The sequence below is a fragment of the Procambarus clarkii genome, chromosome 13 (genome assembly GCF_040958095.1).
Source record: "Procambarus clarkii isolate CNS0578487 chromosome 13, FALCON_Pclarkii_2.0, whole genome shotgun sequence".
Lineage (NCBI taxonomy): Eukaryota > Metazoa > Arthropoda > Malacostraca > Decapoda > Cambaridae > Procambarus > Procambarus clarkii.
Window position 1 is genome coordinate 13,477,517 of NC_091162.1, and position 15,787 is coordinate 13,493,303.

Here is a 15,787-nt window from a genome sequence, read left to right on the forward strand (position 1 = left end):
AGGATTCCAACACAATATCGATGTAATCCTCTAAATATATAAGCTTCAGGGGGGACTATTTCCGGAACAATGCTGACCTCAATGAGCTACAATGAGCTAAAAGAAGAGGAGGAGGATGAAAGGGGGGATAAATTGGGTTAGTTTTACCCAATGAAGGCTTTATATAAACGCAAAGAAGAAAGAGCCGACAACATCAGTATCCAGGAGTCACAGAGAGACCCGTCACCCCCTGTCCAGCTCTCCTCGTCTCTGGTAAGGAACGCACCAAGCAATTCACTTTTGAGTCTCTTCAATACCTTGGCTGGGCGCTGGTTGAGTTTAGATAAGCGATAAACAATGATTCAGCTTGGGGCAAAATGCGTAACGTGTTGCGAAGGTTGAAGTCACACTGCCTGTCAACGACTATAGGGTGCGTTACGGGGCTATTCATGCCCGTGCCACCTCTTGGGTGGCTTTCATCTATTGATACTGGTGATGGCTCAAAAGGGCCACCACTTACGGGCTATTCATGCCCGTGCCACCTTTTGGGTGGCTTAATCTTCATCAATCAATCAATCTGGGTGGCTTAATCTTCATCAAGCAATCACTTGACTAGCGCGCGCCGCGGGGAATAATGGCTTGTCAGGAAAGAAACTGCTAGGCTATCGAAGCTCTCCACTTCCCTCCCCCCCCCTTCCCCAACGACTGACCTTCCCCAAGTGGGACTCCCAACTCTTGCCCAATTCACGGATTCTTACTGCTAAAAAAAACATACAACTGAATGCGCCCAAACGTGTCCTTTGTATCCTGGATTCCTGAGCTGACTCTTCATGATTTATTATGCGTGTTCTCGGAAGAGCCGCGTTCTCTCGATTTCCCTTCCGGAAATAAAAAAAAAAATGTAGTGGTTTAGCCTAGTCAAAATGTTTCAAAACATAGGCAACCCACATAGCTTATCAGAAACGATAATTATTAGGCAAGTGAAGCGTCAATTTTGCGATGTTTTTAATTAACAACAAAATTAAAATTATTTTTATAATTTATTTAATAAAATAAATTTTATTTAAATTTAATTTAATTAAATTTATTTAAATTTTTAATTTGAATTAAATTTAAAAACAATAATTATTGTTTTTAATAAACCACAGCAATTTTCACGTCGGGGTCGATTGCGCAAAAAATGTAGTGCGTTCAGAGAGAACAAGTTCTATTGCGCATCCTTTCTCAATTTAGAGTCAATAGTGCATATAATGACTGACTTAGGTTAACAAGTCAGTATTTGACTTATTATCTGTCAACCGATTGACAGGATGACACTCTTATGCGGTTTAATAACAAATGTCTTTCTCTATTATAAAATAACTATTGTATTTTTGTATTTTTTGTACAGTTAGGCCTAGAAAAGGTTAGGTTTTGGTTTCGTTGATTTAAAGAGTTTACAGAAGAGGCTGGAAGGGAATGAAGCACGTCTCGAATCATAGTTTCGTACAGTCAGAAACACGCCTCGAATCATAGCTTTGAACACAGTCAGAAGTACGTTTTAAGTCATAGCTTCGAATAGTCAGAAACACGTCTCGAATCATAGCTTCGAATAGTCAGAAACACGTCAGGAATCATAGCTTCGAATAGTCAGAAACACGTCAGGAATCATAGCTTCTAATAGTCAGAAACACGTCTGGAATCATAGCTTCTAATAGTCAGAAACACGTCAGGAATCATAGCTTCTAATAGTCAGAAACACGTCAGGAATCATAGCTTCTAATAGTCAGAAACACGTCAGGAATCATAGCTTCGAATTGTCACGAAAACGTCTCGAATCATAGCTTCGAATAGTCAGAAACACGTCTGGAATCATAGCTTCTAATAGTCAGAAACACGTCAGGAATCATAGCTTCTAATAGTCAGAAACACGTCAGGAATCATAGCTTCGAATTGTCACGAAAACGTCTCGAATCATAGCTTCGAATAGTCAGAAACACGTCTCGAATCATAGCTTCAAACACAGACTGACGAATGTACAAGATACAAACCTACCGAGACATTTTGTACATACGCATCATGAACCAGCCGGCCTTGTGTTGTGATGATAGGCTTCAGTAAACCGTTTCTCTGATCTCTGACACCAAAGAAGCAAATGTGACTCAACTAGATTATAATCAACTCAACTATTATTATAAACAAATTCTAGACTTGAATCTGGCTTGGCGATATTAGTTTGCATATTCTACAGCACGAATAATTTGCAGATATTATGCGGGATACATTTCTATAAGTTATTACCGGAAGCCATTCAGATTTCAAGTGAATCTTTTTAACAGTTTGCTAATTATATTCATGTTTTCTGACAGGTGTGAGACGGAGCCATGGCACTGCTGGATGGACTTACACTGCCAGGTGCAGGGATGACTAATGACACTTACCTCATACGTCCGGCACTCTTCAGGTGAGAAAGTTATCGTACATTCATTCATAATGTTATTGCACAATTATCGTTCACTATTTTCTACAGTTGAGATTTTGCTGTTAAATTCATCAGTACACATAAATATATATATACATATACATATTATTCAATAGGACTCAAAGGGGTATTAGATCACTAATACTAGCACGAATGTTCTATATTTTTCACTAGAAAGGATATCTGGCAGTGCCCGAGTCTGTCTGTCTGTCTGTCTGTCTGTCTGTCTGTCTCTCTCTCTCTATTTCTCCATCGCACTCCAATTCCTTTTCTCTCTCTTCTCCCTCCCTCTTTGAGTGCCCCAGTAAATGTAATGTAACGAAAAGATGAAAGACTGCTCAAAAAACTCTATGCAAATGAAATACACAATTTCATGCTTCATCAAACTCACAGGAGGGTCGCTGTAATAGCCGATATTTCTTAAAGGGAGGCAATGTGGGCGACCCCAGCCAGCCTATGACAGTCACATACCACCCGCATGTTTACGTGCAAAGTTAGGTGAAGCAACCACCCAACGTTTGGTGTCGAACCTTGGGCAGACATTGCAGACATTCTTGTTTACAGAAGGGAACTATCAGGGGGAAAGCGCGAAGCCATTACGACTATATAGCACTTGGGAAGGGGTCAGGATAAGGATTTGGGATGGGCCGTGGGAAAGGAATGGCGCCCAACCACTTGGACGGAAGGGGATTGAATACCGACCTGCATGAAGCAAGACCGTCGCTCTACCGTCCAAAGTGGTTGGACTTTTTGTTTATAGAACTGTATGTTCTGGTCTTGAGAAGGCCATTTTTTTCCACCTCAGCCTTTGAAAACGTTAACAGTCAACGAAGCGTATATATTAGGGTCAGGTCACATAAAAAGATAACAAATGAACTTTGCAGTTAATTTTTCATTCCTGAGCCTACTGGGCTCAGTCATATCTTCATTTGAAACTGTGTTTGGAGTCAGCCTCCACCACATCACTGCCTAGTGCATTCCATTTACTAACAACTCTGACACTGAAAAAGTTCTTTCGAATGTCTCTGTGGCTCGTTTGGGTATTCAGCTTCCACCTGTGTCCCCTTGTACGTGTGCCCCTTGTGTTAAATAATCCATCCTTGTCCACCCTGTCAATTCCCCCTGAGAATTTTGTATGTGGTGATCATGTCTCCCCTAGCGCTTCTGTCTTCCAGCGACGTGAGGTGCAGTTCACGTAGTCTGTCCTCATAACTCATGCCTCTTAGTTCTGGGACTAGCCTAGTGGCATACCTCTGAACTTTTTCCAGCTTCGTCTTATGCTTCACTAGATATGGGCTCCATGCTGGGGCTGCATACTCCAGGATTGGTCTTACATATGTGAGATACAAGGTTCTGAAGGATTCTTTACACAGGTTTCTGAAAGCAGTTCTGATGTTAGTCAGTCTCACATAGGCCGCTGATGTTATTCTTTTGATATGGGCTTCAGGAAACAGGTTTGGCGTGATATCAACTCCCAGATCTTTCTCTCTGTCCGTTTCGCGAAGGACTTCATCTCCTATTCGGTATCCGGTATCCAATGTGTGTGTGTGTGTGTGCACTACCTCTGATAAGATTGAGTACCAAATGCCTCATAGAATGAAATAAAAAGAGCATTCGGAGAAAAATCATGTTATTTGTGAATCAATCTATGTTCCGTATGGACAATAAACAACAATTCTCAATTCGTTAATTGTCATTACTTTCCTGAAGTCTCAAGATTAGCTTCTTAGAAAATTGTCATAAGCACTTTTAATATAAAAGGAAATAATCCTTAGATAGGCTTACTAATAGGAAATGTTTGACTGATGACGCGGAGTTGTGTGTACCGTCGTCAGCTGGCACGACTTACATGCGAGGGGGAACTAAAGCTTCCCTTATTAGTGTACGTGTGTACTGGCTCGGCCTGTACTTGAGCAACCCGTCCGTCCTCCTCGCAGAACGTTGCATTTTGACGTATACTCTACCTCAGGCTAAAAATTGTCGTACTTAAAAATGGCGGCGGATCACGAAATTGACATACTGTCCCACTTTCTGTTTTGGGCCCTCTGGTAGGTTAGGATAAGGGCACTTTAGTACGAAAGTTTCTTTACGTTGGGAATCTTTAGGAGGACGGGCTGATCTGAGGGCTTCTTAGCGTCATGATCAAGGTTGCCCCTGAACCCGTTGAGTCTTATAGGCCTATATTAACAACATTCGAAATCGCGCTCTTAAATACATGTACAATTATAATAATACTTTCCTACTAAATAACCCACTAAATAACGTATTCATACAAACGGTAGCCTATTTAATACGAAAAGTGACAAAAATTGAAAATATTGTCTATATGTCTGAATTTATTTACGCGTTACCAGGCCAGCTGTTAGCTGACCCATCTTCCCTAAGTAGTACTACCTATCGCTACTATATACATTGATGTATATAGTAGCGATAGTTTGTACAGCTAATATACATTGATGTATATAGTCCCCAATGTACATGTTGTACTCCAAAACTGAATGTACCGTTGTCCTCCAAGAGAGTCCACGTTTTGTACTTTGGGAATTCTAAAAGATTCTAAATAATTTTAGAGCAATTCTTAATTCTAAACGGAAAAACCGTAAACTTGTCTTAGGCCTCAATAAGGAAACCAGAGCCTAAAATATACAATCTTAGGCCTAATTCAGTGCTATATGTGATATACTAGTCCTAGTAGTAGTTAGGTCTATAAGATTAATCACTTTTTGTATTATTGTGTTATTGTTTAGATGCATCAGTTCAGATTTTGTTGATCCGGTCTGCTGCAGATTCAGGTATTAACAAGTGGGAGGACAGGTTGCAAGATTCAGTAGGAAATAATTGGTAACTTCCTACCGAAAAATATGAATGAGAGACATTAATATTTTTGTTAGAAAACAAAAATTGTACTGAAAATGTACAGCTAATATTGATTAGTTAGATGAAGCCAAGTTTACTTTGTTCTAAGCTGAATTAAGTTATAAGAATGGTTGTAAAGTTAGAAAAGTTGAACTGTTATTAATGATTAAAATAAGTTGTATATGTTAGTATATTGGTGACTTGCTATTGTTGCATTTGCTGATTGTTAGTAAATTGGTGTCGTGTGATGTGTGAATGAACCGAGAATTAGCTACAAAAAATTAAGAACACGTGATTGGTGTTTTGAGGATGTGTGCTAAGGCGAGTTATGATACCGTAGCTGTGATTGACCGTACAATGAGAACTGAGTTATGATTGGTACACAAGTTATGTGAGAGCAGGGGACAAAATAGCTGTGATTGGCCTTTTGGCGGGCGCTGAGTAATGATTGGTACACGAGTTACACGAGAGTTTCGAAAGCCTAGCTGTGATTGGCCTTTTAGAGAGTGTTGAGTTATGATTGGTACACGAGTTACTCGAGAGTTTGGAGAGCCTAGCTGTGATTGGCCATTCATTATCAAGATATCTCCCTCTGACGCAACACCTCCACGATCTGCTCAACAGGTCTGACGAAGGAGACATCAATGCTACTTCAAAAATACAAATTATTAAGCTCTGCATGTAAGACTTTAATAAAGTAATCAGTAGTTAGATCACATTAGAGTAATAAGCACATTATTCTTTATCTAAACCCTCTTAACACTTTCAGCAACTCTGTATAAGCGTGTTATTTCTCATAGCTATTTATTTAAGCAGATTATTATTAGTTTACATATTCAAAACAAATTATTTAAGTCCCTCTTGAAGTGTCCCGTTCATATAAGTGCATGTGTTCAACAATTTTATAAGTGTTTATGTTATTTATTCTTAAATTAATAACATTTAAGTTGGTAATATCACTTCTTCCACGTCTGTGTTTTAAGTTTGTTAAGATACTTATATGAGAAAAGCAAATACTTATTTGAATTTAGGTACAAACGAAAATATTCTTTCTAAATGCTCTTTATTTCCTTCTCTAAGGCTATGGGTCCCCACAATTGTACCTGAGGTGGTACCCCGAGATTATATATATATATATATATATATATATATATATATATATATATATATATATATATATATATATATATATATATATATATATATATATTATATAAACTTAAACTTATTTATTAAGGGTTAAGAGATAATTAAAATAGAAACATTACAATATGGACATTTCTTCAGACTAAGATCTGACTCTATAAGCCAGGTGTATTGACGAGCTCCGATACGTTTCTGATTAAGTAAAAACCCCGTCAAATTTGACGTTATCAAATCGTAAAAAAATGGGCTGAAGCCTCTTCCTCTGTGACCCCCACCACCTTACAGGTCAGGCGAGGGCGTGGCGGCCGGTGGGCGCTACGAAATGAGGATGCTTGGCTGGAACACCCCTTCAGAGTACATGGATTACGTCCACCCGTACTGGAAGACCTTCCAGGCCCCGAACCCCTTCCTCCATTACATGCTCGCCGTCCTCTACATCATGTTCATGTTTGCCGCGCTCGTCGGCAACGGTGTCGTCATCTGGGTGTTTACCAGGTGAGCTGACATAAGTATTTAGGCGCCAAGCCGGGGGGAGTAAGTAAGTAATTATCAATAGAAGGCACCAAACCGGGAAGGCTATGTAGTAGCCAAGCCGGCGGGGAATGTGTGTGTGTCCAGGTCAGTAAAATTTAATTTATCTCGAGTTTTTTGTTTGAAAAACTGCGTAATGACACCCCCAATTTGTTATGGTAGGCTTGTTCTTCATGCTAGAAGCCGAGGGTAGCTTATTTTTCCTCTGACAGACTGTGGGAAGCTTATTGTTCTTCTGCCAAGCTGTGGAAGCTTGTCATATGGCAAGCTGCAAAAATCTTTCTTACATAGTGGAGACGAGAGAGGGTTGATGGAGTACGTCATCATGTTCTCATTTTGAGCTTAACATTGTTATGATGTGTAAAATCTGGGGCAAACCAGCATAGCTCTACCTTATCCTGTGGTAAAGTAAAGCAACATTACTTTATCCTGTGGTAAGGTAAACCAACATTACTTTATCCTGTAATAAGGTAAACCAACAAATGAAATAAAGTTTTGTTTTAATATCTATCATACCATGTTACCAGTGCCCACCCGCATCTGCTCTTGGCTTCTCTCCCTTGTACGTGGGAGAAGTCTTGATAGTGTCTCCCAGAGCGCGAGTCTCCCACTGTTGTACTTTTCTATAACGTTTGAAACATCCTCGCTGCAAAAATTCACACATGTTCCAGCACGTAGCCGTAAATCCATCTCTATTCCCCCGGTTTATTTGTCACAGTAAACCAGCTTAGTGTCGATAGTCCCAACTTAGTGTCCATATCGAGCTTAAGTCACTAGTCGTGTTCACCCGAACAGCGCCAAGAATCTGCGGACGCCGTCCAACATGTTCATCATCAACCTGGCCATCCTGGACTTCATAATGATGCTCAAGACGCCGGTGTTCATCGTCAACTCCTTCAACGAAGGACCCATCTGGGGCAAGCTCGGCTGCGACACCTTCGCTCTCATGGGGTCCTACTCCGGCGTCGGTGGGGCCGTCACCAACGCCGCCATCGCTTACGACAGATACAAGTAAGATCAGGTGATGGTGGAGGTGTTGAGCCTAAGGTCTATCAACGTGTGGAGGGGTTATCAAGGCCACCACAACACCTTACTGGCCAACCAGTAAGGTGTTGCTCAACCCAATTCTGCTCGAAACGCTGCGCGTACTAGTGGCTTTACAAGACTGTAATTACCATTTTATGTATCCTCACATTCCTAATGTTCCTTCTTGTATATGCATAAATAAATAAATAAATAACCAGCGAGAATACTTCAACCCTGGACATTGTCCAGAGCGAAGTATACTCTCAGTGTATATACTCTGAGTATACGCAGTGAGTATACACACAGAGGGATCCTATACACATTATAGGATCACTAAACTTAAACATTCTTAGGTGTATACTAGGCCAAGCAATGTTTCAGTTTATTTTATATTTTTTCTCGGACTGAAATGAATAGAAAAAACGTGAAACTTGTTGATTCCAACAGCACACACAATGGTTCGCTCGACCAAATAGTTGCTAGAATTACTATCCTTTCAGGAGGACGGATAGTCACGAGGGCGACTGACTTGACAGTGTTAGTCTCTGCCACAGTTGTGTACATAGTAAATATGCTCAAAGATGCTCTAAAGTGTCACAGAGTGAACGACAGACAGATAGATAAACACATAGTAATAGGCTCACTTCCATTTACATTACTAGACAGCTAATTACTCAACCACCGCAGGACCATCGCCAAGCCATTCGAAGCCAAGATATCGCGAGGGACGGCGCTGATGATGGTGGTGGGAATATGGGCGTACGCCTCGCCGTGGGCGCTGCTGCCCCTCTTCAACATCTGGGGCAGATTTGTGCCAGGTCAGTTGGATGGGTCAGGGAGGGAAGGTGAGGGAGGGAAGGTGAGGGAGGGAAGGTGGGGGAGGGAAGGTGAGGGAGGGAAGGTGAGGGAGGGAAGGTGAGGGAGGGAGGGTGAGGGAGGGAGGAAGTAGGGAAGGAAGGAAGGTGACATTAAAACCATTAAACAAAATATCAGTTATTAAGCAAACGAAGAATTATTATGTAGCGTTTTTGGTGGCCATGTTTGGTGTAAGGCAGCATGAGGCTACAGTCCCCATTATACTAACTATCCCGTCCCCTCACTCTCCTGAGGGCTTCCTCACCACCCTCTCTCCCCCCCAGAGGGCTTCCTCACCACCCTCTCTCCTCCCAGAGGGCTTCCTCACCACCCTCTCTCCCCCCAGAGGGCTTCATCACCACCTTCTCTCCCCCCCAGAGGGCTTCCTCACCACCCTCTCTCTCCCCAGAGGGCTTCCTCACCACCCTCTCTCCCCCCAGAGGGCTTCCTCACCACCCTCTCTCCCCCCCAGAGGGCTTCCTCACCACCCTCTCTCCCCCAGAGGGCTTCCTCACCACCCTCTCTCCCCCCCCAGAGGGCTTCCTCACCACCTGTACCTTCGACTACATGAGTGAGGACGCGAGCACGCGCGCCTTCGTCGGCTCCATCTTCGTCTTCGCCTACATCGTCCCGGGGAGCCTCGTCTTCTACTTCTACGGCCAGATCTTCGTCCACGTCAGAGCTCACGAGCAGGCCATGAGGGAGCAGGTACGGTACACCAGGTACTCAGGGTACACCAGAGTATAGCCAGGTACACCAGGGTACATCAGAGTATAGCCAGGTACACTAGGGTACACCAGAGTATAGCCAGGTACAAAGGGTACATCAGAGTACAGTCAGGACCACCAGGGTACACTCGTGGACAACGAAGGAGCAGGTACGGTACACCAGTTACACCAAAATATACCAGGATACTTGTGTACCATGAGAGAGCAGATACGGAACAGCGAGTATGGTACACCAGGGTACAACAGGTACACGTGGAGCATGAGAAAGCAGGTACGGTACAGCAAACCTCGAACACACACACACACACTCACCCGTCTCTTCTGGCACAGGCCAAAAAGATGAACGTCGCCAACCTGCGAAGTGTGGGTTCGCACGAAGACCAGGAGAAGTCCGTCGAGATCCGTATTGCTAAGGTCTGCATGGGTCTGTTCTTCTTGTTCCTGATCTCCTGGACCCCCTACGCTGTCGTCGCCCTCATCGCCGCCTTCGGGGACAGGTGAGGAGGTGTGAGGGGCGAGGGAAGTGAGGAAGTGTGAGAGACGGGCGAGGTGAGGGAATTTGAGGGAGGGGGGGGGGGGAGAAGGAGAGGAAGGTGGGGGACTGCGATAAAAATATGATTATATTTATATTATTTATCTGTAAATACAAATGTCTGTTTGTGTGTGTGACTGAGGCTGGAGGCCAGCTTCGCCCAACATTTCATAGTAATTGGTGTGTGGTACATGCCCAACATGGACGGGTCAGAATTGGCATCAATGAAAAAAGTGATTCATACATGACACTGCTAAACATACCCCCCACGAAAAAAATTCGCAATACCAATTATGACTCTGAATTACTACTAACATTATGACTTTCCCATACCAGTAAAACTTTAAGCGTTGATCACGTAAAAATATTGCGAAACAAATTCTAGCTATCATACTTTGGCTGTAATAGACAGATCAGCGAGTTCGCGATCAGGCCCATGCAGCACCTGAAGACCCACTGCCACGCCTTCCTGTCCCTCACATTGTACCACATTGTACCAGATTGTTCAATAAATCTCTGAACTGTATGTTTGACAAATCTCTCACCCTGTCCATGGAGGACAGAAGAAAATGTATATATGCTGATACAGGTTTTCAGGTTTTCTTTGAATGTAATACTTAGTTATAATAATAATAATAACAATAAAATCAGTAGGAGCCGTGATAAGGGTTCGAACCTAAGCGGATCCCAGGCACACACCCTAGTCAACCAGGCCACGAGATGGTCAAAAAGGATTGCAACCTGGAGTTCTACTGAGCTCACAAGGGTCTCCTGAGGCTCCCACTCCGGCTCCAAGCCGGACCAGGATTTTCTCCCCACAATTTCCCAATGCACTCTGGCTCTATCATCCAGGAATGTTCTACCTTTGACTCTCTCTCTCCTCTTGTGTCTTTAGTAGAACTCGAGGTTGCAATCCTTATTACCATGTCGTAGCCTAGTTGGCTAGTGCGTAGGAAAAATAAATAATAATAATAATAATAATCAATAAAGCTCACACATTGCCAAACTGTCCACAGGTCCAAGTTGACGCCTCTGGTGTCTATGATTCCTGCACTCACTTGCAAGTTTGTTGCGTGTGTTGACCCCTGGGTGTATGCCATCAACCACCCTAGATACAGGTATGTACACCCCCATGGTATAAGGCAGTTCACCCCTAATAGAGGTCAGTACACCCCTGATATAGATGCCCTCTCTACCTCGGGTACTACTCCTTACCCCTTCACATGCTGACTTAGTGCTTTATGTTGATAAATTCTTCCTCAGGTTGGAGCTGCAGAAGCGCATGCCCTGGTTCTGTATCCACGAGGAGAAGCCTCAAGACACGATATCTCAATCAACTTGCGAAACGGAAAAGGCTTAGATAAAGCTATAATCTACGACACCTACGCCAGATGATCACCTCTTGCTAAGAGAGATTAACGGATTATTAATAAACTTAACCAATCCCTCACAGAGAGAGCCACGAATCTCTAACGTCAATAATAATAATAATAATAATAATAGTAAAAAAAAAAAAAAAAAAAAAAAAAAAAAAAAAAAAAGTACAAACGGATTTGTCCAAACTCCAACAGGGAGGATTATGATTATTGTGTCGATAAGAGACTACAGACTATATATATCAGTGTTGATACATTAACTATATCGGTGTTGATGGGGGGAGGGGACCTAACAATAGTATGACAAATACAAATTCATCCTTGCCACGATCAGAGAAGCCTAACGATAATGCAGTATCAACAACAGAGCACCTATATACTTAAACAGAGTCCCAACTAGAGGGACTCTTCAAGTCAGAAACAGAAACTTAAAAAATATAGAGAAAACTTGGATGGACCGTCAGGAGCACATCAATGCGGTTCACAAATTAAAATGCAACATTTCAGAGGATTCATGCTAGTCATCTGTCGTTACAATTATTGTTAACGGTAAATATCGAAGGCCAAGCTCTACTGACGATAAAACCTGGAATAAATCCTTCAGTCTCCCTATTTGTGTAAAGAAACTATATTTTCCTACAAATTCTTAGAGACAGATTCGGTCGAAATAGAAGACTGTCATCCATCTTGAGTTCTGAATGTTCTCAGAAGTCTATATTAACTATATTGTGGTTTGTGAAGTCTCTAAAGGTCTCATAAATCTATGCTATGCATCCTATAATCTGCAAAGGTCTAAGAAACCAATGTAACCCATCGTGAGATCTGTAAAGGTCTGTACAGGCCTCAGAAGCCTATGTTATCATATTGTCTTTGTAATAGTGCCTCGAGCGTCGTTATTATGTAGCTATTATGACAATTTTCGTGGCATCACTGTGAGATAATTCTGAAACACTCATTGATGCACATTAGCGTTCCCATCACCCCTGGTCCAGTTAATAGTGAACACAGGATCAGTATTAAAGAGAGAGAGAGAAATATTGTGGCAACAACTCTAGCACCACTCCCAGCCTGGAACGGAAGCTAGGACTTGCTTTCCAGCTAGGACTTGCTCTCCAGGTGGGACTTATACAGTCTCCAGCTGGGATTTGTAGCGTGCGTGGAGGGTTGCATAGCACATTCTGTGTTCCATGGACATACCATTAATCCTTAGAAATAAAATTCCCAGCAACTATACTATACTTGTAATTTTCCTTGGCTAACAAGATTTTGATGGATTACGAGCGATAATAACCCCTTGATTCAACCTTGACGATGAGAGGACGTCTCAACACCTGCTCTGCCTGGGGACCGCTGGAACACGTGACGCAGTAGTACCTAGTAGTAAACATCCATCAGTCTACCATCAGCCAGTAGTAGGTGTCCAAACCCAGTAGGTACTACCACACCCTGTAGTACCTACTAGATCTGGATACTATCGGCGAACGTTCCCATTCAACGGCCCAGGTTGTTGTCAAGCCTGGCACACAACTATCCCCTTGGCGGTCTAGGGAAGACGATAGATTTTTCTGATTTCTGCCCGATTCTTCAGGCGGTGTCCGATGTCAACTTGACCGAGAAGTGTGGTGGTGGACGGCTGACTCCTACTCTGCCGTAGGTCACTGGAAAACGTTTTCCCCCCAATTGGGTACGAGTTTAAGAGGGAGGCCGTATTGTTTCTGGCGCGGCTTTGACTACCCTGGGAGCCGGTCAGCCGAGCGGACAGCACACTGGACTTGTGATCCTGTGGTCCCGGGTTCGATCCCGGGCGCCGGCGAGAAACAATGGGCAGAGTTTCTTTCACACTATGCCCCTGTTACCTAGCAGTAAAATAGGTACCTGGGTGTTAGTCAGCTGTCACGGGCTGCTTCCTGGGGGTGGAGGCCTGGTCGAGGACCGGGCCGCGGGACACTAAAGCCCCGAAATCATCTCAAGATAACCTTGAGATAACCCTGAGTTTTTTCTTGGGAGCCAGCACCAGCCTCGCTGAGGGAATGGATTACGTCCCATGGATTTACGATTGTGTCCCCCTAAACATCTACTTAATATTATGTTTATCCGCCGCTGACAAGCGACGTTAAGTAGCCGAGAGGCTTTGCATTTTACCCTTTGAAGGGAACGCCATTAGCCCATGCAGCAGCACTACAGCCGTCGGGGATACTCAAAGAGACTGACAAGGGCCCAATTCGGGTGTTTCGTTTCGTCTGTGTTTTATTTTTAGGTACAATTATTTTTATTTTGGGAGAGGTAAGAATTTTTCCCTACCAACATAGTTTAATTGTCATGCATTGTGACGTAAATGTGACGCAAACGTGACGCATCGGTGCATTTCCCGCTGCTTTGTTTACATACATTTTCTATGCGAGCCTCGTCGGCGAAAGAAAACAGAGACAACTATTCTCGTGTAATCTGAGCTGTTTACTAGTATTTACTATATATATATATATATATATATATATATATATATATATATATATATATATATATATATATATATATATATATATATATATGTTATATATATATATATATATATATTCCTCGTTTATTAAATGCTCTACAAATTCTCCGATAAAGTATACAGCACGACTTCTAACAACAAAATTTCTCTGAAAAACTGAAATAAAATAACAATGAAAAATAAAATCTATTTTTGTTATTAAAGGCAATCTATCATGTTGTCTTAAATCCAGAGAAAAATCTGATGCAGGCGATGAGTCACAATAACGTGGCTAAAATATGTTGACCAGACCACACACTAGAAGGTGAAGGGACGACGACGTTTCGGTCCGTCCTGGACCATTTTCAAGTCGCAACTTGAGAATGGTCCAGGACGGACCGAAACGTCGTCGTCGTCGTCCCTTCACCTTCTAGTGTGTGGTCTGGTCAACAAAAATCTGATATTAAGGGAGAATTGGGCATTTAAGGAGAACGTGACACTTGAGAAAAAACACAATAATATACATATATTCAAAAAATGTATCGGTCCAACAATTACAATGAGATGAATACACAGAGAAATCACACTAAAGTGATGTATCGATGAGAAAATCCATAGGATCCGTGATGAGGCTTCGAACCAATGCGCCGGGTATTCCAAGGCACACGCCCCAGACAACAAGGCCGCGACATAGTCAAAAAAACAATAGCTTCCTGAGGTTCTACTGATCCCACGAGGGTTCCTGAGGCTTCCCCCCTGTAGCTGAAAAAGATTGCACTCTTTTGACCAGAGAAAATAAAAAAAATACAGAAAAAATAAACAAATAGTAAAAACAAAACTAAATCCTTTAAAAGCAGACCTTAAATTTATTTCGTGATCTATATATAACTTTTTCCTACAACTCTCCCTTGGCCGCCATTATGGCGGAAGTGACCTCATCGCTGACGTGTGAATGACGTCACTGAGGCGTTGTCCATATTTGGGAGGAGTAGAGAAGATGGAGAGGTGTCGCTGAAGGGAAAAAAAAGTTCGCGAAATGTGGAATATGATAACAGGCCGAAGGAAGGAAATGATCAGGAGAAAGCGCCAAGTCATTACGACTATATATATACATACAGCCCTAGATAACAGGCCGAGTGTTTATAAGGTTTATTTCACGTATTTTAACAAACATGGACGACTATAGATGGAATAACATTCTCACATCCACACAATCGGATTGTGGGGCTTATTTCCGATGAGTAGTTGGGTGGAGGGTTGATGGTTGGAGTAGCAGGGGAGGCTGGAAGTAGTAGACGAGGGGGGGGGGGAGTTGAGGGTTGCAGGGGTGGAGGGGTGGTAGGGGTGGTGGTAGTAGTAGGGGGGGGGGAGGAGCATAATGAGGAGGAAAAGGAATTGAACCCTCCCCTTCCCCCCCCCCCCGCCCCTCCCCCCCCCAGGGCCAGTATCAAGACCTCATTGTAGCAGCCGTAGGAGAATCAGCATCAACAATAGAAAATCGAATCCAATATCTTTAAACTGGCCTCATACTAGCAATTATAAATGATCTAACTGCTGCACAGAGCAAAGGGTTTCGAATCTCCTTTGTATGGATACCATCACACATAAATATAACTTATCATAATGACACAGACATTGCAGCCAGATTAGCGTGTAACAAAGATGAAGTTGAATTACATCTAGGTATCCCCCATCTCTGTCAAAACTATATTGTTCCTAACACTCAAGTCTGATAGGAGAGAAATTACCGACTCCCAACGACCCGAAAGCACCAGTATAAAAAGCTATAATTTGTTCAGATCTGAAAGCTATGTTTATGGG

The 15,787-nt window shown here is 42.6% G+C and overlaps 2 protein-coding genes across 2 annotated transcripts in view; one reads left to right on the forward strand and one right to left on the reverse strand.

Moving 5' to 3' along the window:
* The window catches only part of Sgf11 (SAGA associated factor 11kDa), a 76,059-nt gene that overhangs the window by 46,268 nt on the left and 14,004 nt on the right, over positions 1-15,787 (reverse strand). The gene's annotated exons all lie outside the window — the stretch shown is intronic.
* On the forward strand, positions 201-12,723 carry LOC123757349 (opsin, ultraviolet-sensitive). The gene is made up of 9 exons (XM_045740917.2): positions 201-252; positions 2,328-2,422; positions 6,728-6,937; positions 7,769-7,984; positions 8,687-8,817; positions 9,390-9,562; positions 9,913-10,079; positions 11,131-11,232; positions 11,378-12,723. Exons 2-9 carry the CDS (start codon positions 2,343-2,345, stop codon positions 11,472-11,474), a joined length of 1,176 nt encoding a protein of 391 aa, XP_045596873.1. The 5' UTR covers positions 201-252; positions 2,328-2,342; the 3' UTR covers positions 11,475-12,723.

Coding starts and splice junctions, on each gene's coding strand:
- LOC123757349 (XM_045740917.2), top strand. CDS start 2,343: ATGGCACTGCTGGATGGACTTACACTGCCAGGTGCAGGGATGACTAAT. Junction 8,818..9,389: donor CTGGGGCAGATTTGTGCCAG/GTCAGTTGGATG, acceptor CTCCCCCCCCAG/AGGGCTTCCTCACCACCTGT. Junction 10,080..11,130: donor ATCGCCGCCTTCGGGGACAG/GTGAGGAGGTGT, acceptor AACTGTCCACAG/GTCCAAGTTGACGCCTCTGG.